The following is a 19169-nucleotide window of genomic DNA, read 5'->3' on the forward strand; positions in this document are numbered from 1 at the left end:
TTGAAGGAAACCGGCAGTTTGGTGGAGAAACCCCGTTCTGGTAGGCCATCAGTCAGTGACGAGTCTGTAGAGGCTCTACGGGATGGCTACCTAAGGAGTCCTAAAAAATCTGTGCGTGAGCCCACATCGAACTGCACTGAATAGGTATGAAACTGGGAGAGTTTTCCTTTTATTTTGTGCAGATTTCACATTTCTATCGTCTTTTGTTGCTTTCCTATGACTGGTCAAAAGTGCACCATGACTTTACAGACACACTGTATAGTTATTTGGGTAAATAATATACTTCCAAGAATCTGGACCCACTTCAGCTTTGTACCAGTGACTCACAAAGGTTCCCAGAATCTATCCCACATTATAATTGCCCTAAGGAGGGGATAGGGTCCAGTCTGGCCCTGAACTTGGCTGATGTGAGAATAGAGACCACGGTCCAGTTTGCCCTAAGATGACATATAAAACCTAAGTTATGTAGTCTGACTGTAGGGAGGTTCTTTTGAAAATTAACCACCCTGTAGTTAATACTATTTTAATTCTATTTATTTTTCTTTAACACCTGCTTTGTTGGATCTCTTAAAGACAATTCTCCATTCACCATCCTTCTAACAGGGTTTCAGTTTCAGTAAACTGTCAAGTTTAGAGCCATTATTCTCCTTTCCTTAAATCCTTTCTCTTTGTTATCATAGAAAAAAAATGTCCATAATTTTTGTTCACACTAAAAACCACAAGCTATTCCCATGAGGAATTTGTTGCTCTTATTTATCATAATTTTTCCCCATTAGTTTTGCTGAGAGTGCTTTGAGTTAAAAGCTCTTTGTAGAACATTATCTGAAGCCAGTCAGCCTCTTATTATTTCTGTATACTTTTACTGAGAAAGAGGTAGGATTAAGAAAGAAATAGCAACAGTTCCCGTTCTCACAAAACAAAAATTTATCAAAATATGACGTTGGATTGCAAAGTAGAACTTGCAGTGTGATATGACTATAAAGAAATAATGTCAGAGTAAGTAAAAGAAAGTATTTTAAGATAGTCATGTAACAGAATAGGGCAAAGAGAAGAGTACTTTTTCAAAATATCAGTAGTTAGTTTCTGTCCTAGGAAAAGAACAGTAAAGGAGAATGAATTGTATGAAGAACACAAAAAGCAACTCATTCAGTACATATTTGTGTGCCTACTATATATTAGGTTCTGTGTTAGGTACTAAAACGTGAAGGACTCACTTATGAACAGATTGAAAGGTTAAAACCTATACATTGCTAAATTATTATGGATTTGTATTTGGGAATTTGAACTAGAGTTCTAACATTTAATGGCAGGTGTCTTTTTTCTGGTGGAGAAATTCAGGTCCTGTTTTATTCAACTTGCCTATGGTCAGACAGTGAGATAGTGATAGATGCTGGAATCTTGTTTTGATATAGGTTCTAAATAGATTAGGTACTCCTCCTTAATTTGGCAATTAATGTCATTTTCAGACTGGGATTATATTCAAAGCCGTGTAAAACTTGGCAAGAATTTTTATTATTGATTTTAGAGAGAGGAATGAGAGAGAGAGAAGGGGGTTGGCAGGAAGCATCAACTCGCAGTAGTTGCTTCTCGTATGTGCCTTGACTGGGCAAGCCCAGGGTTTCAAACCAGCAACCCCAGCATTCCAGGTCGACACTTCATCTGCTGCGCCAGCCACAACAGGTCAGGCTAAAACTTGGGAAGATTGGAATGAGAGTTATGTTACCATTGAAATTTCTTCTGTTTTAAAATGGGAATTTAAGAGCTATTTTAAGTTAAGACATAACTAATTAAAAGTAGAATGTGCTAGCCTGACTGGTAGTGACGCAGTGGATAGAGTGTCGACCTGAGATGCTGAGGACCCAGGTTCGAGACCCTGAGGTCACCAACTGAGTGTGGGGTTGCCAGCTTGAGTGTGGGATCATCAACATGACCCCATGGTCACTGGTTTGAAGCCTAAGGTCGCTGGCTTGAGCAAGGGGTCGCTAGCTCTGCAGGAGCCTCCTAGTCAAAGCACATATGAGAAACAGTGAACAATTAAGGTGATGCAACTAAGAGTTGATGCTTCTCATCTCTCTTCCTTCTCTCTCTCTCTCTCCCTTCTCTCTTTCTCTCCCTCCCTTCCTGTCTCTCTGCTTCTCTGTCTCTCAAATAAAGTAGAATATGCTACTCTATAATACTTTAAAAACCACTTTGAAATCACGTCATGGATTTGTAGCTTTCTCAGTGAGCCTATAAGTACCAGTGAGCCTAATGATCAAAGTTTGTTTCGTGTGGGCTCACTGACTGCCTTTTGCTCATGCAAATATATGCTGCTTTTTGGTAACAGGAGACTTGTAGAGCAAATATGAATGACTTAGTATAATTAACTGTCCCAAAAATACATTCCAAAAGAATATTGAGGGATTTATTTGATAAAAAAAGGTTTGTGTGTAGGGAAAACTGATGTAAATGGTTTATTTGCTCTAGGACAGTGCAAGTCTTTGGTACTCCGGGTGGTTGTGGGTACTCTGGCGGGGTATTACAGCATCCCCATATTTACTGACTAGGAAAGATTCTAGAACCTAATGTTTAAAGCACCTCACTGATTCATATTCCATGAAATACACTTTGGGAACTGATACAAATTCATCCCGATTATCAGAAAATGATTCAAAACACGTAGACTATTGTATTATTATTATGTACACCATTCTTTTTTTCTCTTTATTCCTAACAAGAATTTATTTTCGTGGAAAGCTGTGGTTTCAGGTAGACAATAAATAGCAGGAATAAGTACTGCATACTTGTCTGATTGTTAAAATGTTTATTTTTCAGTTATAGTTGACATTAAATATAAAAATGTTTATTTTGGGAGCAGGGGGAAAGGAAATTCTGATTATAAATTACTGCTTGTAAAAGTCTCTAGTTTGTTTTTTTTATATAAGTAAAGTGCTTAAACTAAAATCTCTTGCTTATGGAGACTTTGTGTTTTTGCATTGCAGACAGTGGGGATCAGACAGGTGAGGTAGGTTATTCGGGCTCTCCGGCAGAAGCGCCTCCAAGCAAGTCGCCGTCCATGCCGTCATTAAACCAGACTTGGCCGGAGCTGAATCAGAGCAGTGAGGTTAGCAAAGCTTCCATTTTCTTTCATTAACATTAACTTTGTTAAGGTAAGATGTTCCAAACAGTCATTTCTGCATCTCGCTCTTTCAGCATGTATGCATAGTTAAAGAGAACATATAAATTAGGACAATGATAAATGTTTGTAATTATGTGACTCTGAGGTTTTTAAAGTACTTTTTCACATATACACTGTCATTTGGTTTCCACCACTCATTCCTACAACACTGTGAGTTGGTCTGCTTGTGCAGATACGTGCAGTTTACAGTCAAAAGGGTAACTGCCTTCTCTGAGATAGTTCCTAGCCATTGAGGGACAAGGCTAAGATTTGAACACAAGTCTTTTGACATGAGCCACTACCACACCCACTGTGTCACGTCACCTTCTCGTTCCTGTAAGCAAGATACGTGATAATATATTTGGAATCTTGACACTGAAAGTGATAGGGGAAGTCACTAATCTAGCTTTCCATGTGGAAAAAGTATTTTCTTCAATCAGGCTATTATTTATAATAATTTAGTTTTATTTAATACAGTGATTATAAATGCAGTGATTAAAAAAATCAAGCATAACATGCAAAACAATTTGAGACAAATGCATTTCCCTCCTCTGTATCATTTTGGAACTTTATTGTATAAAACAATTAAAGTAGGGCTACTCTGACTATAATAAGGGAAGTGGGCCTGAGGCCCCTGTTAAACCTTAAGTGAGCTGTAGAACTTCAATTAAAAAGTAGCTGTACACCTGTGCCTGCGACAGACATAGCACTTACACCGTCGGATATAAGGCCATGTATAGAGTGTTTTTTCTAGAGGAAGGAATTAAGCCTTGAAAGAATTGACTAGTAGAGGCTTTATAGAGAGTAGGGCCATTGTTCTGAAAAGTACTGTTTTTGCTCATTTTTTAAAAAGTGGTATCAGGTTAAGAGTATTTTTGCCATTGGTATCAACTCATAAATAAAATCAACTCTTTCCAAAGCATCTTAATTCTAAAGCCTGTATTCATTCTAAATAAAAATGTGTGCAGTCATTCAAGACTAGGAATGGAAGTTCTTCCATATTCTGATTTAAGCAGTTGCACTTTTTTTTTAGATAGTCCTAGCACATTTCATTTAGTAGTATTGTGATAAGGTTATAAACATCATAGTTATTTTTTTTTTTTTTACTCTGTGGAAAATCAGTCTGTTAAAACTAACATTGATTTTGAGACATTAATTTCTATAAAACACGAACGAGTCTTTCAACAAATATTTATTCAGCATCTGAATATGGATAAGGCTCTGTAGGGGCTAACTAATAACAATAGCACTAATAATAATCCTTAACATTTACTGAGCACTTCTGATATGCCAGTTCTGTTCAAAAGCTTTTTGCATATATGAACCCTATTTCCTCATAACAATCCTGTGACATAGGCATTAATCAGTCTCAAGTTACAGATGGTAAAACTGAAGCACAGAGAGCTTAGGTAACTTGCCTAAGGTTGCAGAGCATGACCAGGGTCCAGTAGGCTGGTTGCAGAGCCTGTGCTCTTAGCCAGTATACTAAAGCTGCGGAGGTGAGTGAGTGTCTTTCTGCCTCCAGGTAGCTTACATACAGTCTTGTGAAATCAAGTAAAGCTCTATATGACCAAATAGATAAATCCTTTTGTTTTGGCAAAAATCTACACAGTTAGATTATTAGGATTTTTAAAATTTCTTCTGTACATGCAACAATAATTATTGAAGAAACTAGAACAACAAATGTTGCTAAGTCACTTCCACCCCCACCCTGAAGTGATGTCCCATGATAAAAATGAATTGCATCAGTATATCTTAGTATATCTTAATTTTCATGATTTTAAGACTAATTTGTAGGCAAAGTTGAGTGATTGTATTAACTATTTTTGTAGATAATTTTCATGAATGAATTAATTTACTAATATATCTACAAGTCTCAAATTGAATATCACTATTTTAAATAATAAGTCGAACTTTGAAGCATAAAAATGTATACTTTTCCATACTGAATTATAATAGGATTTTGGTTAATGGGGTAGGTGTGTCTGTGTGTAAACATTCATTTGTATTTATTGTATATGTGTAGATGTTTTTCCGTTTTCAGAGTGCAACTGATAATCCTTAAGAATCAAATTTTAATGGCAGTTTTGATATAAAAATTCTATGCTTTTTATTAAAAAGATCTTCAACACAAATGGAATTTACTAAAATTAATATTGGCTTATCCTTCCCTATTTTAAGAGGTGTGATATTTGTGTACCTCTTTTAGAAGAATAATATTTCACATCAAAATACATCTTCTATATATAACACATACTCAGATGCTTGATTTGCTCTCATTGTGGCCGCATTCTGATTTTTCTAGCATGGGGTGTGGGGGGCCTGATTGGCAGTTCTGTCTTTTGGTCTGGCATGGTCCTATTCGTAGTGCTGATTGCAGGGGTTGACTTGCTATAGATTGACAAAAGCTCAAACATACAATTCCAGAATTCTTTGCATTTTACCTCAATTATATTTTATTAAGTATGCATACGTACGAAATATGTGCACGTACATAATAGAATCATCTTTCAGGGGTCGCACTGGCAAGTCACACTGACTTGCTTTGTTTTGACCAAAAGTTTGGTAGTCAAGATTTGCTAACACCACCAAATCAGTACATTAACGTTTAAAATTTAAAAGAAGGATTTGAAGTTATTCTTTCTCTAGTCAAGACAAACCCCTTTACATTTTTACATTGTTGCCGTTTGTACCAATTGGACTATGTTCCTGTATTGTGTTTTGAGGTTGAATTCTGTATGTCTTTCAGTCTCTTCTTAGAGATTGCAATAAATTGTATCTATGCATTTGATTTGTGAAGCTGCTCATCTTACATTACAAGATGACCCAGCATAGATGAGAATAAAATGTTTATGGAAAAACAAAAATTGCGGAATTTTGTCAGGTCTGTGAAACACAACTTGCCGTGCAACCTCTGAAGTACTTTGCTAAATCTTCTCCAGTGATCTTTTACTCCACCTTTCTCATCGTGCTGACTTGTCTCTCCTCTGTCTGTTCAGCAGTGGGAGACATTTAGTGAACGCTCTTCAAGCTCACAAACTCTGACCCAATTTGATTCTAACATTGCACCAGCTGATCCTGTAAGTCAATCACTTAGCTTGCTTGTTTGAAATTAATTTTATTAACCCAAATTTCCATTCATTATGGTTTTTAGCTGATATGCATGATTCAGTGGAGTGCTTAGAGGGAAATGGTGGCAGGCTTTTCAATTTTTGTGTGCCTAATGGTGGAAAGAACTTTTTTGTTTGTTTGTTTGTTTGTATTTTCTAGTTATTTTGGTGAGAGAAAACTGTATGTTTTTAAAATCTGGTTCATGTGTCTAAAGAAGCATTTTGTGAGAATTGACTTAGTTGACTTGTTTTCGTTTACTAATTGAGTGTACGTTTTATTAAACATACTGTTTATTTCAGTGTAGTAACACTTAGTAAATACTATTTTATTTGTATGCTTACACATCATGTGATATGTATTATGTATGTAAATATGCAATGTCATCTTTTATTTTAATAGTCCAGATAGTATGGCTTTGACTTAAATAAATAGTATGTTGAGTTCTGTCATAAGAGAATCAAGTTTGCCAAAACAATACAGAATTATTAGTCCAAGATTCCCATTGTGCAAAGGAGCCTGTCTTGTCTTCCTGTGGTTCACTGTGTTGCTCTGAAAATGCTACAAAGTTCACATCCTGATTTCAAAAATAATTCTATTCCCATAGATTTAATTTCATATATGCCCCACCTGTCCCTCAAGTTATTTAAAAATTTCAAAACCTTAGCATTCTTCTCACTGTTCACTCCTGCTTTTTCTTTTCTTTCTTTTTTTTTAAAGAACAGAACATGCTAATAAGCACTTTTCAAAAAGAAAAGAGGAAATAAGTAGGAAGGGAAGAAGAGTGTAAAGGTAGGATTAAATAATGAATTTGGTGGAAAGATATGGAGACAGTGACACAAGGCATTCTTTTGAGATGTTTCTGATCAAAGACAGCCAGCATTTATTAATTAAATGTAAAAGTGGTCTTATTATTTATTGTGGATTTGGGAGAAGTGGCATTTAAAGGTAATAGTACATCAACAGTTTAATAAATCTTTGGTGTGTTTTATAATTTTAAAGAATTTATAGCTATTTGAAATAGAGAGGATGCCATTAAATTGAGTTCAAACAGATTAATATGTGTGTTTTAAGTATATTTTATAATTTGTTAATTTAAGAGTCAGTTAATATGTAGATCTTTGGTACCTTTTGATTCTCTTGCTACTTTTAGGGTGTTCAAATTATCTTTGGTTTTAGTCTCTGAAAAATGAAGGAGAAATAAAAAGGAAACAATTTTTGCTCCTTATTGGCAGCTATAATTAAGGTCTCTTAGGAAGTGATAGGTGCTATAAGGTAAAAGAAAATGTTACCTTAGCTTTCTCTGTTTCATTTCTCCATATTATTTTTATCTCCTTACACAGTCAAGTTAGTTTTATTTTATTTATTTATTTTTAAGTGACAGGAGGGGAGATAGAGAGACAAGACTCCCGCATACACCCCAGCCGGGACCCACTGGCAACCCCTGTCTGGGGCTGATGCTCGAATCTCCCGAGCAGTCCTCAGTGCCCAGGGTCAACGCTCAAACCAGTTGAGCCACTGGCTGTGAGAGGGGAAGAGAAGCAGATGGTTGCTCTCTTGTGTGCCCTGACCCGGGATCAAACCCGAGACGTCTGCAGGCCCACACGGTGCTCTATCCACTGAGCCAACAGTCCAGGGCCAAGTTAGTTTTATTTAAAGTACTTCGTAAAAGTACTTTATTTGGGAAGGAAGTTTTGATATAGCAATAAAGAAACTATTCTCTAATCCTTAGATAATGAAAGTACTCATAGTATTATGATTATTTGTCATGCAGGAAAGAACATTAAGTATAAAAACATAGTCATGGGCAAAATAAATTGACTCATGAGTGGCAGAAAGGGCAGGGAAATATTTGGCATAATACCAGAGATGTTCTGTAACTTCTTGGAAATAATATGTAAATTTGTGAATTCTAACTATTTAAAATTATAAGACTCAATATTTTGTCATTTCTAGTGTGGCTGGAGGCTCTAGAAAAATTAAAAATGGTTAATTGATATTTAAAGCTTGAATTTAGGCCTCTGAATTTGATAGAGTTGATAGTCTTAAATATTTATAATCTGGTACCTAAAACATCGTTTTTTCTTTTATGGTGGTAAACTTAAATTTAAACTTTGTTCCCTAACAAGTAATATCTCTTTAAATATAATAAATTAGGAGAATGTCCTAGTCTCACTGAGGGTCTGAATTTCTTAACCTTTATTTAATACTTACCTGAAGTATTAAATACAGAACACAACCAGTAGCTACAATCCCAAATGATCCTTTGCAAAGTTTATGTAGATAAGGATTGTAAGTAAGTAAATAAGGTCCGTTCAGATTAGAACAGAATCGCCTAGGAAAAACCCACTACAGTTCTAATTTGAATTTAACATACGTTTTCAAATATTTAATGGAATATTTTTAAAAAGCTAAAATTCAATAATTAGCCATTTGCTCAGTAAAGTGAAAGTCCGTGAAATCTCCAAACTGCTTTGTAGCACTTAGAGCATAGTATCACACAGTGCAGTAACCTCTCTCGCAAACTGAGATGGTTAATTATTAGGCTCCCAGAGGTGTGATGAAATTGAGTTTTGATATCTAATTTCCAGAAACTTGATTACTTTTGTTGAACTGCTTATCAGTTAATAGACTCTGGTAGAATCTGCTTGTGCCAGGAAACTCTAGACTGAGGAGAAGTGTGGTGCACTTCTGTGTGCTCTGCCTGATCTGGAGTGCTGTGCAGCTCCTGAGGGACTCGGGAGCAAAGGAAGTGGGCTGGACCGCGGATTGTGCCAGCCAGCTCATCTGGTTTGGTGTCTGATGATTGTAATAAAGCTGATTGTGTTAATTATCATATATGGCCATGAACAGAACTCTGGGCAGAGAGAGAACCCTGGGCTAAGTCAGCCCAGAACGTTTTTGCAAAAGAACTTATGTTTGTTTGCTGAGTTTTGAACGAAACCATGAATTGCCAGAAGTAGACAAGGGCATTCCAAGCAGAATGTCATGAGCAGAATTAGTTCAGTGTGGTGAGAATCTAGGGTAGACATGTATGTATGGGGAATTGCGCCAGAATGTGGTTGGAATCAGACTGGGAGGACCTTTGTATTTAGACCAAGGACTGAACTTCATCTCATAGACACTGTTGGCTAACAGGAAGTACCATGATAAAATGGGAGTGGGGAAAAGGTAGCTAGAGAGATAACTTGGGTAGTACTGTAATGTAAAGGATTGATGGGATCAAGAGAGAGGTGATGAGCAACTTAGCTAACTGACACAGGAATAGAAAGGTGATGGGGCTGGGTTCAGACAGAATAGAATTTTTTTTTTCTTTTCATTTTTCTGAAGCTGGAAACGGGGAGACAGACAGACTCCCGCATGCACCTGACCGGGATCCACCCGGCATGCCCACCAAGGGGCGATGCTCTGCCCCTCTGGGGCGTTGCTCTGTTGCATCCAGAGCCATCCCAGCGCCTGAGGCAGAGGTCACAGAGCCATCCTCAGCGCCCAGGCCATTTTGCTCCAGTGGAACCTCAGCTGCAGGAGGGGAAGAGAGAGACAGAAAGGAAGGAGAGGGGGAGGGGTGGAGAAGCAGATGGGCGCCTCTCCTGTGTGCCCTGGCTGGGAATTGAACCCAGGACTCCTGCACGCCAGGCCGACGCTCTACCACTGAGCCAACCGGCCAGGGCCAGGATAATAGAATTTAAAGCAAGTAGAAGATACAGCTGTGTGAGCATTAACATAATATCCAACAAAGTGCTAAATTGTATAAAATCAGGTGCCAAGATTGATGACACAGATGTGCCCTGAGTGATTAGGAATGGGTTTCCTGAAGACTTTGGGTGATTTGAATGATAGAAGGAAGTGGGCAGAAGCTGCCAGTCAGTCTTACACTTTCTTTCTCTATTTTTAAATTTGGGGACGCTACTTTGGAGCAGAGAAAGTGTTTGGTATCTTGTGACTCAGGACTCAAAGGCTTGTGGGCATTCCTGGTTCTTCATTTGGATGTTGAAATGCCTAGTGTTAGAGCTCTCTATCATGCTGTGACTGTCATATGTGAAATCAGTCACAAATGAAGCTTCTGAAATACTAGTCTCTGGTCCTCAAGGAATTACCTTGTCCTGCTGCTAGCAGGATCCACTGGACTGAAGCTATTGCAGGCTCATAGCAACCACTCAGTGTATGGCTAAAGTATGCAATACCAAATTGCTTTGCTGGCACAGAAAGTTATGCAAATTATTGGTGAATAGAACATTTGTGATTTTGTTCATTATTGTACTCCCATTTCTTGTACTGGAACTATATGAAAAGGCTAATTAATATTTCCAACTGTTACAAGCTTTGTAAATTTGATTTTATAGACATACATACAATATATATTAGGTAAATACTTCAGTTAAAGCATCTAATAAGTTCTCCTTGCTTTGGAGCAGGGGTGATAGAAGAACTTATTGTTTCGCAAACATTTCTTTCTCCTTTATTTTGTCTTATAAAATTCTGATTTTCATAGCAGTTATATTTGCTGTTAAAACTGTAAGTTAAGAAAATAGTTATTTTTAAAGCCTTGTTTTTATTAACTTAACATCTTTATAGCTGTATTTTAGAGTGGTAGAGGAAATGTTGGTTCAGGTTGATTGGATAATACATGGACCCTGGCCAGCATCTCACTAGTGTAGGGGCAGGAAATTGCTATGGATGGATTTATCAATGTAATTACAATAAAGAATTCATTTGTTAGAAATTGTTTGAATTTAGAGATGATGAGAGTAGGCTAAGGAAAGCTATCAAACAAGAAATGATATGCTGGAACTTAGTTTCTTCTAGCAGAGGCTTGCTGTTACTCAGTATTGTCACCAAAACAGTGTTTGACTTAAATTGAAAGGTCATTACCCTTTACAGTAAATGGTAAACTTAACGCATTACTGGGTATTCGAAATTTAAGTATTTTGTGTTCTGTGTTTAGCAGCAGCACACACAAAATACTCCTCAGAGAAGGAGCTGAGCCCCCAGCAGTGGTTTTCAGCTGGTCTGCTACTACGCCAATTCTGGTGCTTAATCCTATTCTAGTTCCTCCCCGGAGACCTCTGCTCCCAGGGTCAGGTTTCCCTGGTACTCAGTCTTCCTCTTTTCCTTTCCTTTCCAAGAGGCTGCCTGTTACTTTCCTCCTCTCTTCCTTGCCTTACTCTTCCATTCTTTTCAAAGGCCTATTCTACCAGTTCTTTGCTCTTCTAACTAGACTTGCCACTTAATGAAGTTTAGGAATATCAGACTATAATGAACCTTGAAAAGGTTTAAGAAAAGTATTAGAATCTTAGGAGTTACTTATCCCTCTTAAAAAAACAGATTCCTTGGTAGAAGATTTATGCTACATTTTAAAGTTCTATAGACCTAATCTATGGAAATATGCCAACTGTTATAGTATTAGCAAGATCTCATTAACTTTGTTTTATATATGAAAAAGAAAAGTGTCAATTTTTCCTGATCAGTTTCCTGAAAATGAGTGTAGTCCGTTACTTAGTTTTGGGTTCTCATAAAACGATTTAGTTCACTTGAACCTGAGAGGTTCTGATTTGTATGATTATATCAGATCATTTCACACTTTGCCTTTGAATAGTGTCTTAAACTGTATTTTTTATAAGGTCATTTTTTAATTCAAATCTTTACTCAAAAGTTAAAATATATTTTAATCAAAGAAATCAGATTATTAAGCATGTATAGTGAACTTGAGTTTTTACATATAATAGAACTTTTAATTTAAAAATTAATTTTTTTGCTTGCCTTAGTGTGAATAAGAAGGTCTAGCTCATTTTAAAGTGTTGCTCATTTTTATTAGTTTATGGCATCAGCTTGGCATTTTTAATACAAATTCTGTATTTCCTTTCTTTTGTGTCTAGGATACTGCTATTGTTCATCCAGTTCCCATTCGTATGACTCCAAGCAAAATCCACATGCAGGAAATGGAACTCAAGAGGACTGGCAGTGGTAAGGAGGCGGGCTGGGCTGTGTTGGAGGCTCATATGTTTTAGGTTAGCAGCTAAAATAAAGTACACGATGAACTGTTCTATCAGGGTTCAGATTTCTTCCATAATTGCTTATTTCTTAACACAGCATTTTCTACAGTTATACACATATGTGTGTGCTTTTATGTATGTGTTAGTTTAAGTTACAGTTTTTAAAAATAAATTATTGAATTTAAATTATAAAATTTTTAAATAAGAACATTTGGAAAATGCAACTTTTTAAATACTTTTTTTATATGTTTTTATGATTAGTTTGGTGAATTTACATTTTAAGTATGTTAGAGTTGTAACTGAAGAGGCATTTGTTAAATTTTGGCTTTGAAATTCCTTTGCTTAAACTCCTGAGTTTTCTTCTCATTTTAGATTAAATGTTATATTTATAGTTAGAATTTCTCAAAGATAGATTTATCCCTATATAAGTTAACTTCATAAATTACTTATTTACAGCCATTTGTGTGGTATTTTGTTTAAGTAATTGCCCTAAAAGGATAAAATTAACAAGGTGTGAACATGCAGATTGACTTTTTTATATTATATATCTTCTATTATGCTGAAAACAGAATCTATATAAATAGGTTTATGTTTGTTTTTATTAAAAATATTATTTTGTCTATGTCTCGTGGATTTATCTGTTACTTTGTTGTATCTATTTTTTTTTTTTTTTTTTTTTGTATTTTTCTGAAGCTGGAAACGGGGAGAGACAGTCAGACAGACTCCCGCATGCACCCAACCGGGATCCACCCGGCACGCCCACCAGGGGCGACGCTCTGCCCACCAGGGGGCGATGCTCTGCCCATCCTGGGCATCGCTATGCTGCGACCAGAGCCACTCTAGCGCCTGAGGCAGAGGCCACAGAGCCATCCCCAGCGCCCGGGCCATCTTTGCTCCAATGGAGCCTTGGCTGCGGGAGGGGAAGAGAGAGAGAGAGAGGAAGGAGAGGGGGAGGAGTGGAGAAGCAGATGGGCACCTCTCCTGTGTACCCTGACCGGGAATCGAACCCGGGATTTCTGCACGCCAGGCCGACGCTCTACCACTGAGCCAACCAGCCAGGGCACTTTGTGGTATCTAAATGAAGTCTTGCCTGACCTGTGGTGGCGCAGTGGATAAAGCGTCGACCTGGAAATGCTGAGGTCGCTGGTTCGAAACCCTGGGCTTGCCTGGTTCAAGGCACATATGGGAGTTGATGCTTCCAGCTCCTCCCCCTTCTCTCTCTCTCTGTCTCTCTCTCCTCTGTCTCTCTCCTCTCTAAAAATGAATAAATAAAATAAAATAAAAAATAAATGAAGTCTTATCATGTACTCTGAGGTTTGTGAATTTATTAATTCAGGTACATATATCTTGTATTTTTACTTATTAATTCTCTACTAGATCATACTAATCCCACTAGCCCATTACTTGTGAAAACATCTGACCTTTCAGAAGAAAATAAGATAAATTCATCAGTGAAATTTGCTTCTGGAAATACTGTAGGTAAGTAAAAGACAGCATCACATCTTTCAGTAGAAGTTTATTAAGCCTGGAGTTAGAGCCTGAATATTGCAAATGTATAGCCATTTAATGTTGTCTTCACTGAATGAAGTAGAAAATAGTCAACCCTTTTAAACACCTATCTGCTGTATGAATAAAGGATTCCCCACTGCTGCCCAAACCTGCTTCAAGGCAGGCCTCCTGTTTGCCATTTCTCTCAGAAGCCAGATTCAGTCCACGGCTCTTCCCTGCTAGTTCTTTTCCTTCTCACAGGAAATGATGTATATATTCTCCAATGTTATTCGAGCCAATGTTAATCGAGTACCTACCGTCTGCCCGGCTCTGTTGTAGACACTTGGGATTCAGCAGTAAACAAAAAATATCTGTGTCTTTTGGAGCTTACATTACATAGGGGAGGGGGAATAACTCATACCCTAGGAGGTGATTAATACCCTGGATGAAAATAAAGCTGGAACGGGGAAGGGGAGTGACGTTTCAAATTAGGTACAGAAGGCCTTAACAAAAGCTGAGATTTGGAATGGAGGGAATTTAAAGGAGTGGAGGGGATTCGGCTCTGTGAATTTCTGAAGGAAAGCCATTCTGGCAGGCAGGAACAACAAATGTGAAGCCTTCCGTTAGGAAACATGCCTTACCGCTGCTGGGAAGAGCAAGCAAACACCTGGAATAGAACTAGTTAGCACACTTAGCAGGCAGAGGTAGATGGTAGAATAGTAATGGGAGTAGTAAGTCAAGACTGACTCTCACTGAGTGAGATGAAAAGTCATCAGAGGGTTTTGAATGGAGAAGTGACATGGTCTGACGTTTTTTAACAGGATCGCTTTGGCTGCTGTTGGTAGTGGACCAAAGGCAAGAGCCAAACAGGAGAGATCATTTAGGAAACAGTTTTAATAGTGCAGGCAAGCGAAAGTGATTGATTGGCCTGGCATCAGTAGACATGCTGAGAATGGTCAGATTATGGCAGGAAAAAAACAGGATTTGTTTACCTGTATGATATAGGATGTGCCAGAGAAGAGTCAAGTGTGGTTCAGAGGATGTTGGTCTGAGCAACTGGGAACTAAGGATGACTGTGATATGAGCAGGTTTGTGGGGGAAGAGGAGGAGTGCAGATTTGGACATCTTAAGTTTGAAATGCCTATTAGAACATCCAAATGAAAGTATTGTATGTTAGCTTTAGCATCGCTCTTGTACCAACTAGATGAGTGATTTGACAAGAAAAAGGAAAGTGATACATTTTGAAATGAAAGAAAACCAAATAACTAGTCCTTTCAATTTATAACTTTGGACAGTATATTATATAGGTAGGACTCCTTTATATTGTCCCTATTTAAAAATTTTTTTATTTTGTCACAACCATCATCTACTTCTGGATTCTCTACTCCTTCAAAAGACTTTGAGGAAATTGATAATGATTTCCTCAGATGAAAAATTAAGGGCATCTGGCTAATTTCATAAACTTTATTATTGACTAAGCACATTTTATTCCCTTGTGAAATTTTTAACTTTTCACGTTAAATTTCTAAGTGTTTTCTTTAAATATTTCTAATTTGCTCTTTAAAGATGATTCTTTTAATGACAGAATTCAACACTTATTGTAGAAAAGGAATACAAATAAGACATTTCTTATAATCTCACTATTTTACAAATAACCATGATTAACACTCATTGTCAACCTTAATCATTCTATGCATATGCTATATTTTTATATAAAATGAAATTGTATGTACTAATTAGTGAACTTTCTTCATGTGACTTATTTTGAATATCTTTGCTATTAAATGTTAGCTTTTCTAGATTATAAGTTATTCTATATGCATAGTATTTTGTTGTATAAATAGGCCATTATTTGATTTACATTTACTTTTTTATAATAACAATGGGATGAATTGTTAACCTGCTAGTGTTTGAATATCTGATTTGAAACAGTAATTCAGTTATAATTGTTTGGGGCATATAGAGTAAAAGTGAAGAAATTATTATTATTAAGTAGGATATATTCCATTTATCAGCAGATGGTTACAGTAGTTCAGACTCTTTTACTTCAGACCCAGAGCAAATCGGGAACAATGTAACTCGTCAAAGGTCAGTATTTTTGTCAATAAAAAGCATTAAAATATCTTGCTACAGTTAATATTTAAGATTATTTAAGACCAAGTGTAAATTACATATTTTTCTCTGCCCATTAGTTTTTCACTTCTCTGAAGGCTATTAGGTTACCTATTGGTTTATGTAAAAGGGGGGAAGCAGTTTTGATTCTCTCCACCTTGAATAGAAAACAGATGGGCCCTTATTGTCTCATGGCATTCTGTGGAAGCTTTATGAAGGGCTGATAACTTCTTTGCAGTAGCAATTTAATACAGCCCTTTATTTAGGTAAGTAATGAGAGCCTAAGTAATAAACGTGTAGGTTTACTCTTAGAGCATTAGGGCAAGTACCAAAAGAATTCTGTGTTTTAAAATGCTATCCATAATCCCAGTCTGGTTGTTGGGCTATACCCACTGACCCTGAAGAGCTGTGTTACATAGAACTTTCCAGGCACGAGCAAAAAGGGTATAAGATTGAGTAAGGGTGGCCAGGGTTTGTCTCCAAGGGCTCTGTTATCCACATGTAACTGTGTGCAGGACAGAAGCATCTTCCTCCTCTCGCTTCTGACATGTGGTAAGTATCCGTTTCCCACCTGCCTGGAGGATATGGAAAGAGGCTAGGAGTATAGAATGGCCAAAGAGCCTGACCGGTGGTGGCACAGTAAATAGATCATTGATCTGCGGTGCTGAGATCATTGGCTTAAGCCCAAGGTCACTAGTTTGAGCACTGGGTTGCCGGCTTGAGCCCAAAAGTTACTGGCTTAAGCCCAAGGTCACTGGCTTGAGCAAGGGGTCATTGGCTCGGCTGGAACCTCCAGTCAAGGCACATAGGAGAAAGAGTCAGTGAACAACTAAAGTGAAGCAACTGTGAGTTGATGCTTCTCATCTGTCTCTTCCCTCTCTCTCTTTCTCTCTCTCTCTTTCAAATCAATAAAAATGAAATAAATCACCAAAGAGCTTAGAGTCATGTAGTTCTTCCTGTGTTTCTTAGAATTCTGTCATCTTGGATTTTATTCTGCTTTTTATCCCTGTAAGTGAAGATCAGATTGTCTGAGTCCATGAGACTCTTTTCAGAATATAGAAAATTTTGGTGGCAAGTAAGTGCATCTCTAGGGTGAGCTGAGCATGAGTCTAGTCACCTCTAAAATGGGATGAACTGTGGTAACACAGGAATGGGAACTGCAGGTAGCTAAGTGTGATTCTACCTCAACTTACTAAACTCCACCCTTAACTAAGTTGAAAGTTATTCATATCTGAAATTAAGAGTTTCTCTTTAGAAAATCAATACTGAAGTGGGCAAAAGTAGGTTTACAGTTGTGAGTACATGAAAGTTTATTCTTTTTTTTTTTTAATTAAGTGAGAGGCAAAGAGCAGAGACAGATTCCTGCATGTGCCCCGATTGGGATCCACCTGAAAGCCCCTATGGGATGATGCTCTGCCTATCTGGGCTACCGCTCTGTTGCTCAGCAATGAACTATTAGCACCGGAGGCCAAGGCTATGGAGCTGTCCTCAGTGCCCAGGGCCAACTTTGCTTCAACCATTTGAGCCATGGCTGCGGGAACGGAAGAGAGGGAGAGAGAGAGTGATGGAGGGGTAGAGAAACAGATGTTCACCCCTCCTGTGTGCCCTGACTGGGAATTGAACCCGGGACTTCCACATACCGGGCCAGCACTCAACCACTGAGCCAACCAGCCAAGGCCAAAACAGTTTATTCTTGTATTATTATTTATTAATTATTGTATTATTTTTCATATGAACAACTGTAAACTCTTGGATTTCAGATTAATATTACCTTTAATTGAATGAAAACATTATGCTAGTTTCGCAGTCTACCTTGAATTCTTGTTAGTAACTTTCTTTTCAAATTTTTAAAAATTTTGTTAAATACAAAATTATACTTTATAAAAAAGATTTGCCACATTAAGTAACCACTTGTTTAATGCACATCATAAATAGTAGTCTTTATTCATTGTAATACTTGTATACCTACTTAAGAAAATAGCCTTTGCTGCTTAGCCAAGTTTGAATGCTTAGAAAGAAAACAGCTCCAGATTGGCAGTGTGACCAACTGTAACGCGGTGAATTTTGCAGGTCCCATTCGGGAACGTCACCTGATAGCACTGCACCGCCCCCTCCCCCTCCGAGGCCGCAGCCCTCGCATTCTAGATCATCATCTTTAGATATGAATCGGACCTTTACAGTCACCACAGGTAGGGGTTTAGAGAACCATCATACATTATCATTAGATTTTACAGTTAAGAATACACACATTTTATTTTCTCGGCATGTATTTTTTTATATTTATCTGAAGAAAAAATTCAATTTAAAAAGTATCAGATCAGAGAAAAATTTTTCCTTAATGACTATCTGAAATGTGTTTGAATTTGAGAGTGATAAAGATGGGAACCTGAGAGATACCACAAGGAATTTTAAAAGAACAATGTGATATCAAGATGGTAAGACTAATAAGTCTTAAGTTAGCTGACAAAAGAGATAGGAGCCATAGCTTACTCCAGAATTCTAATTTTTATATAGCTGGTCATTATCTGTATTTTTCTCCAAATAGAAAAGTTAGAACACTGGGTAATGATGTCCTATTTGGACATTTTGAGTTTGGAATGATGAGTAAAGGAGAAATGATCACCAGGCCACTAGATTTGTGAGCTAAGAAAGACCGATGTATTATTTGAGAATCATACATAGAAATGGGAGAGTGAAGTATTAATTAAGAAATTGGAAGTCCTCATACTTGTTAGCTCAAGATCAGTCAGAATATGGGAAGAAAACCAAGAATGTAGAGAATTGGAACAAGGAGGAGACATCAAGAGTGCCCTGTGCAGTCAGCAGAAGAAATGAGTTCTGAGAAAAGGCCACGAGATCAGCCATTAGGCCGCATCTACACAGGTATACAAGATGATATGTGCTTTCCAGTACTTGCCAGACTGTCTTAGGAATCTTTATCATTTGATCACATTCATTCAACCTGTTCTGTTACATAGTTACTAAAAAGAGGACTTGTATGTTCACGCAGGACAGCAACAGGCTGGAGTTGTTGCCCATCCTCCTGCAGTGCCTCCAAGACCACAGCCCGCACAGGTATTCCCCAGCGTATTCCTACTAACCTCTGCTAGTGCACTCCTCGTGCTCGCTCGTTATCTGACTCTAGTCTACAGTTATTTCGAAGCTCTGAAGCTACCTAATTGTCATTCTTACTGAGCACTTAATTCAGGAAAGATAAGTCTTATTTTGAAAGATAATTCCAATAATGCTTTGAGTTATTTTTTAAAAGAAACTTCATAATGAACTAAATGATAGTGCCCTGACAAAGGAGG

General features: G+C 37.4%; 1 protein-coding gene across 6 annotated transcripts in view; it reads left to right on the forward strand.

The window, feature by feature from the left end:
• REPS1 (RALBP1 associated Eps domain containing 1) overlaps positions 1-19169 on the forward strand; it is a 99992-nt gene that overhangs the window by 71156 nt on the left and 9667 nt on the right. For 3 of the 6 annotated variants that reach the window (XM_066373119.1, XM_066373123.1, XM_066373124.1), the window contains 7 exons: positions 2982-3103; positions 6157-6237; positions 12142-12229; positions 13636-13737; positions 15762-15834; positions 17929-18047; positions 18869-18933. In XM_066373119.1, coding sequence (XP_066229216.1) covers positions 2982-3103; positions 6157-6237; positions 12142-12229; positions 13636-13737; positions 15762-15834; positions 17929-18047; positions 18869-18933 — 650 coding nt within the window. The remainder of the gene's footprint in view (positions 1-2981; positions 3104-6156; positions 6238-12141; positions 12230-13635; positions 13738-15761; positions 15835-17928; positions 18048-18868; positions 18934-19169) is intronic. The other 3 variants (XM_066373120.1, XM_066373122.1, XM_066373121.1) reach the window with 3 other exon arrangements.

Source organism: Saccopteryx leptura, chromosome 3 (assembly GCF_036850995.1).
Source record: "Saccopteryx leptura isolate mSacLep1 chromosome 3, mSacLep1_pri_phased_curated, whole genome shotgun sequence".
Classification (NCBI taxonomy): Eukaryota; Metazoa; Chordata; class Mammalia; order Chiroptera; family Emballonuridae; genus Saccopteryx; species Saccopteryx leptura.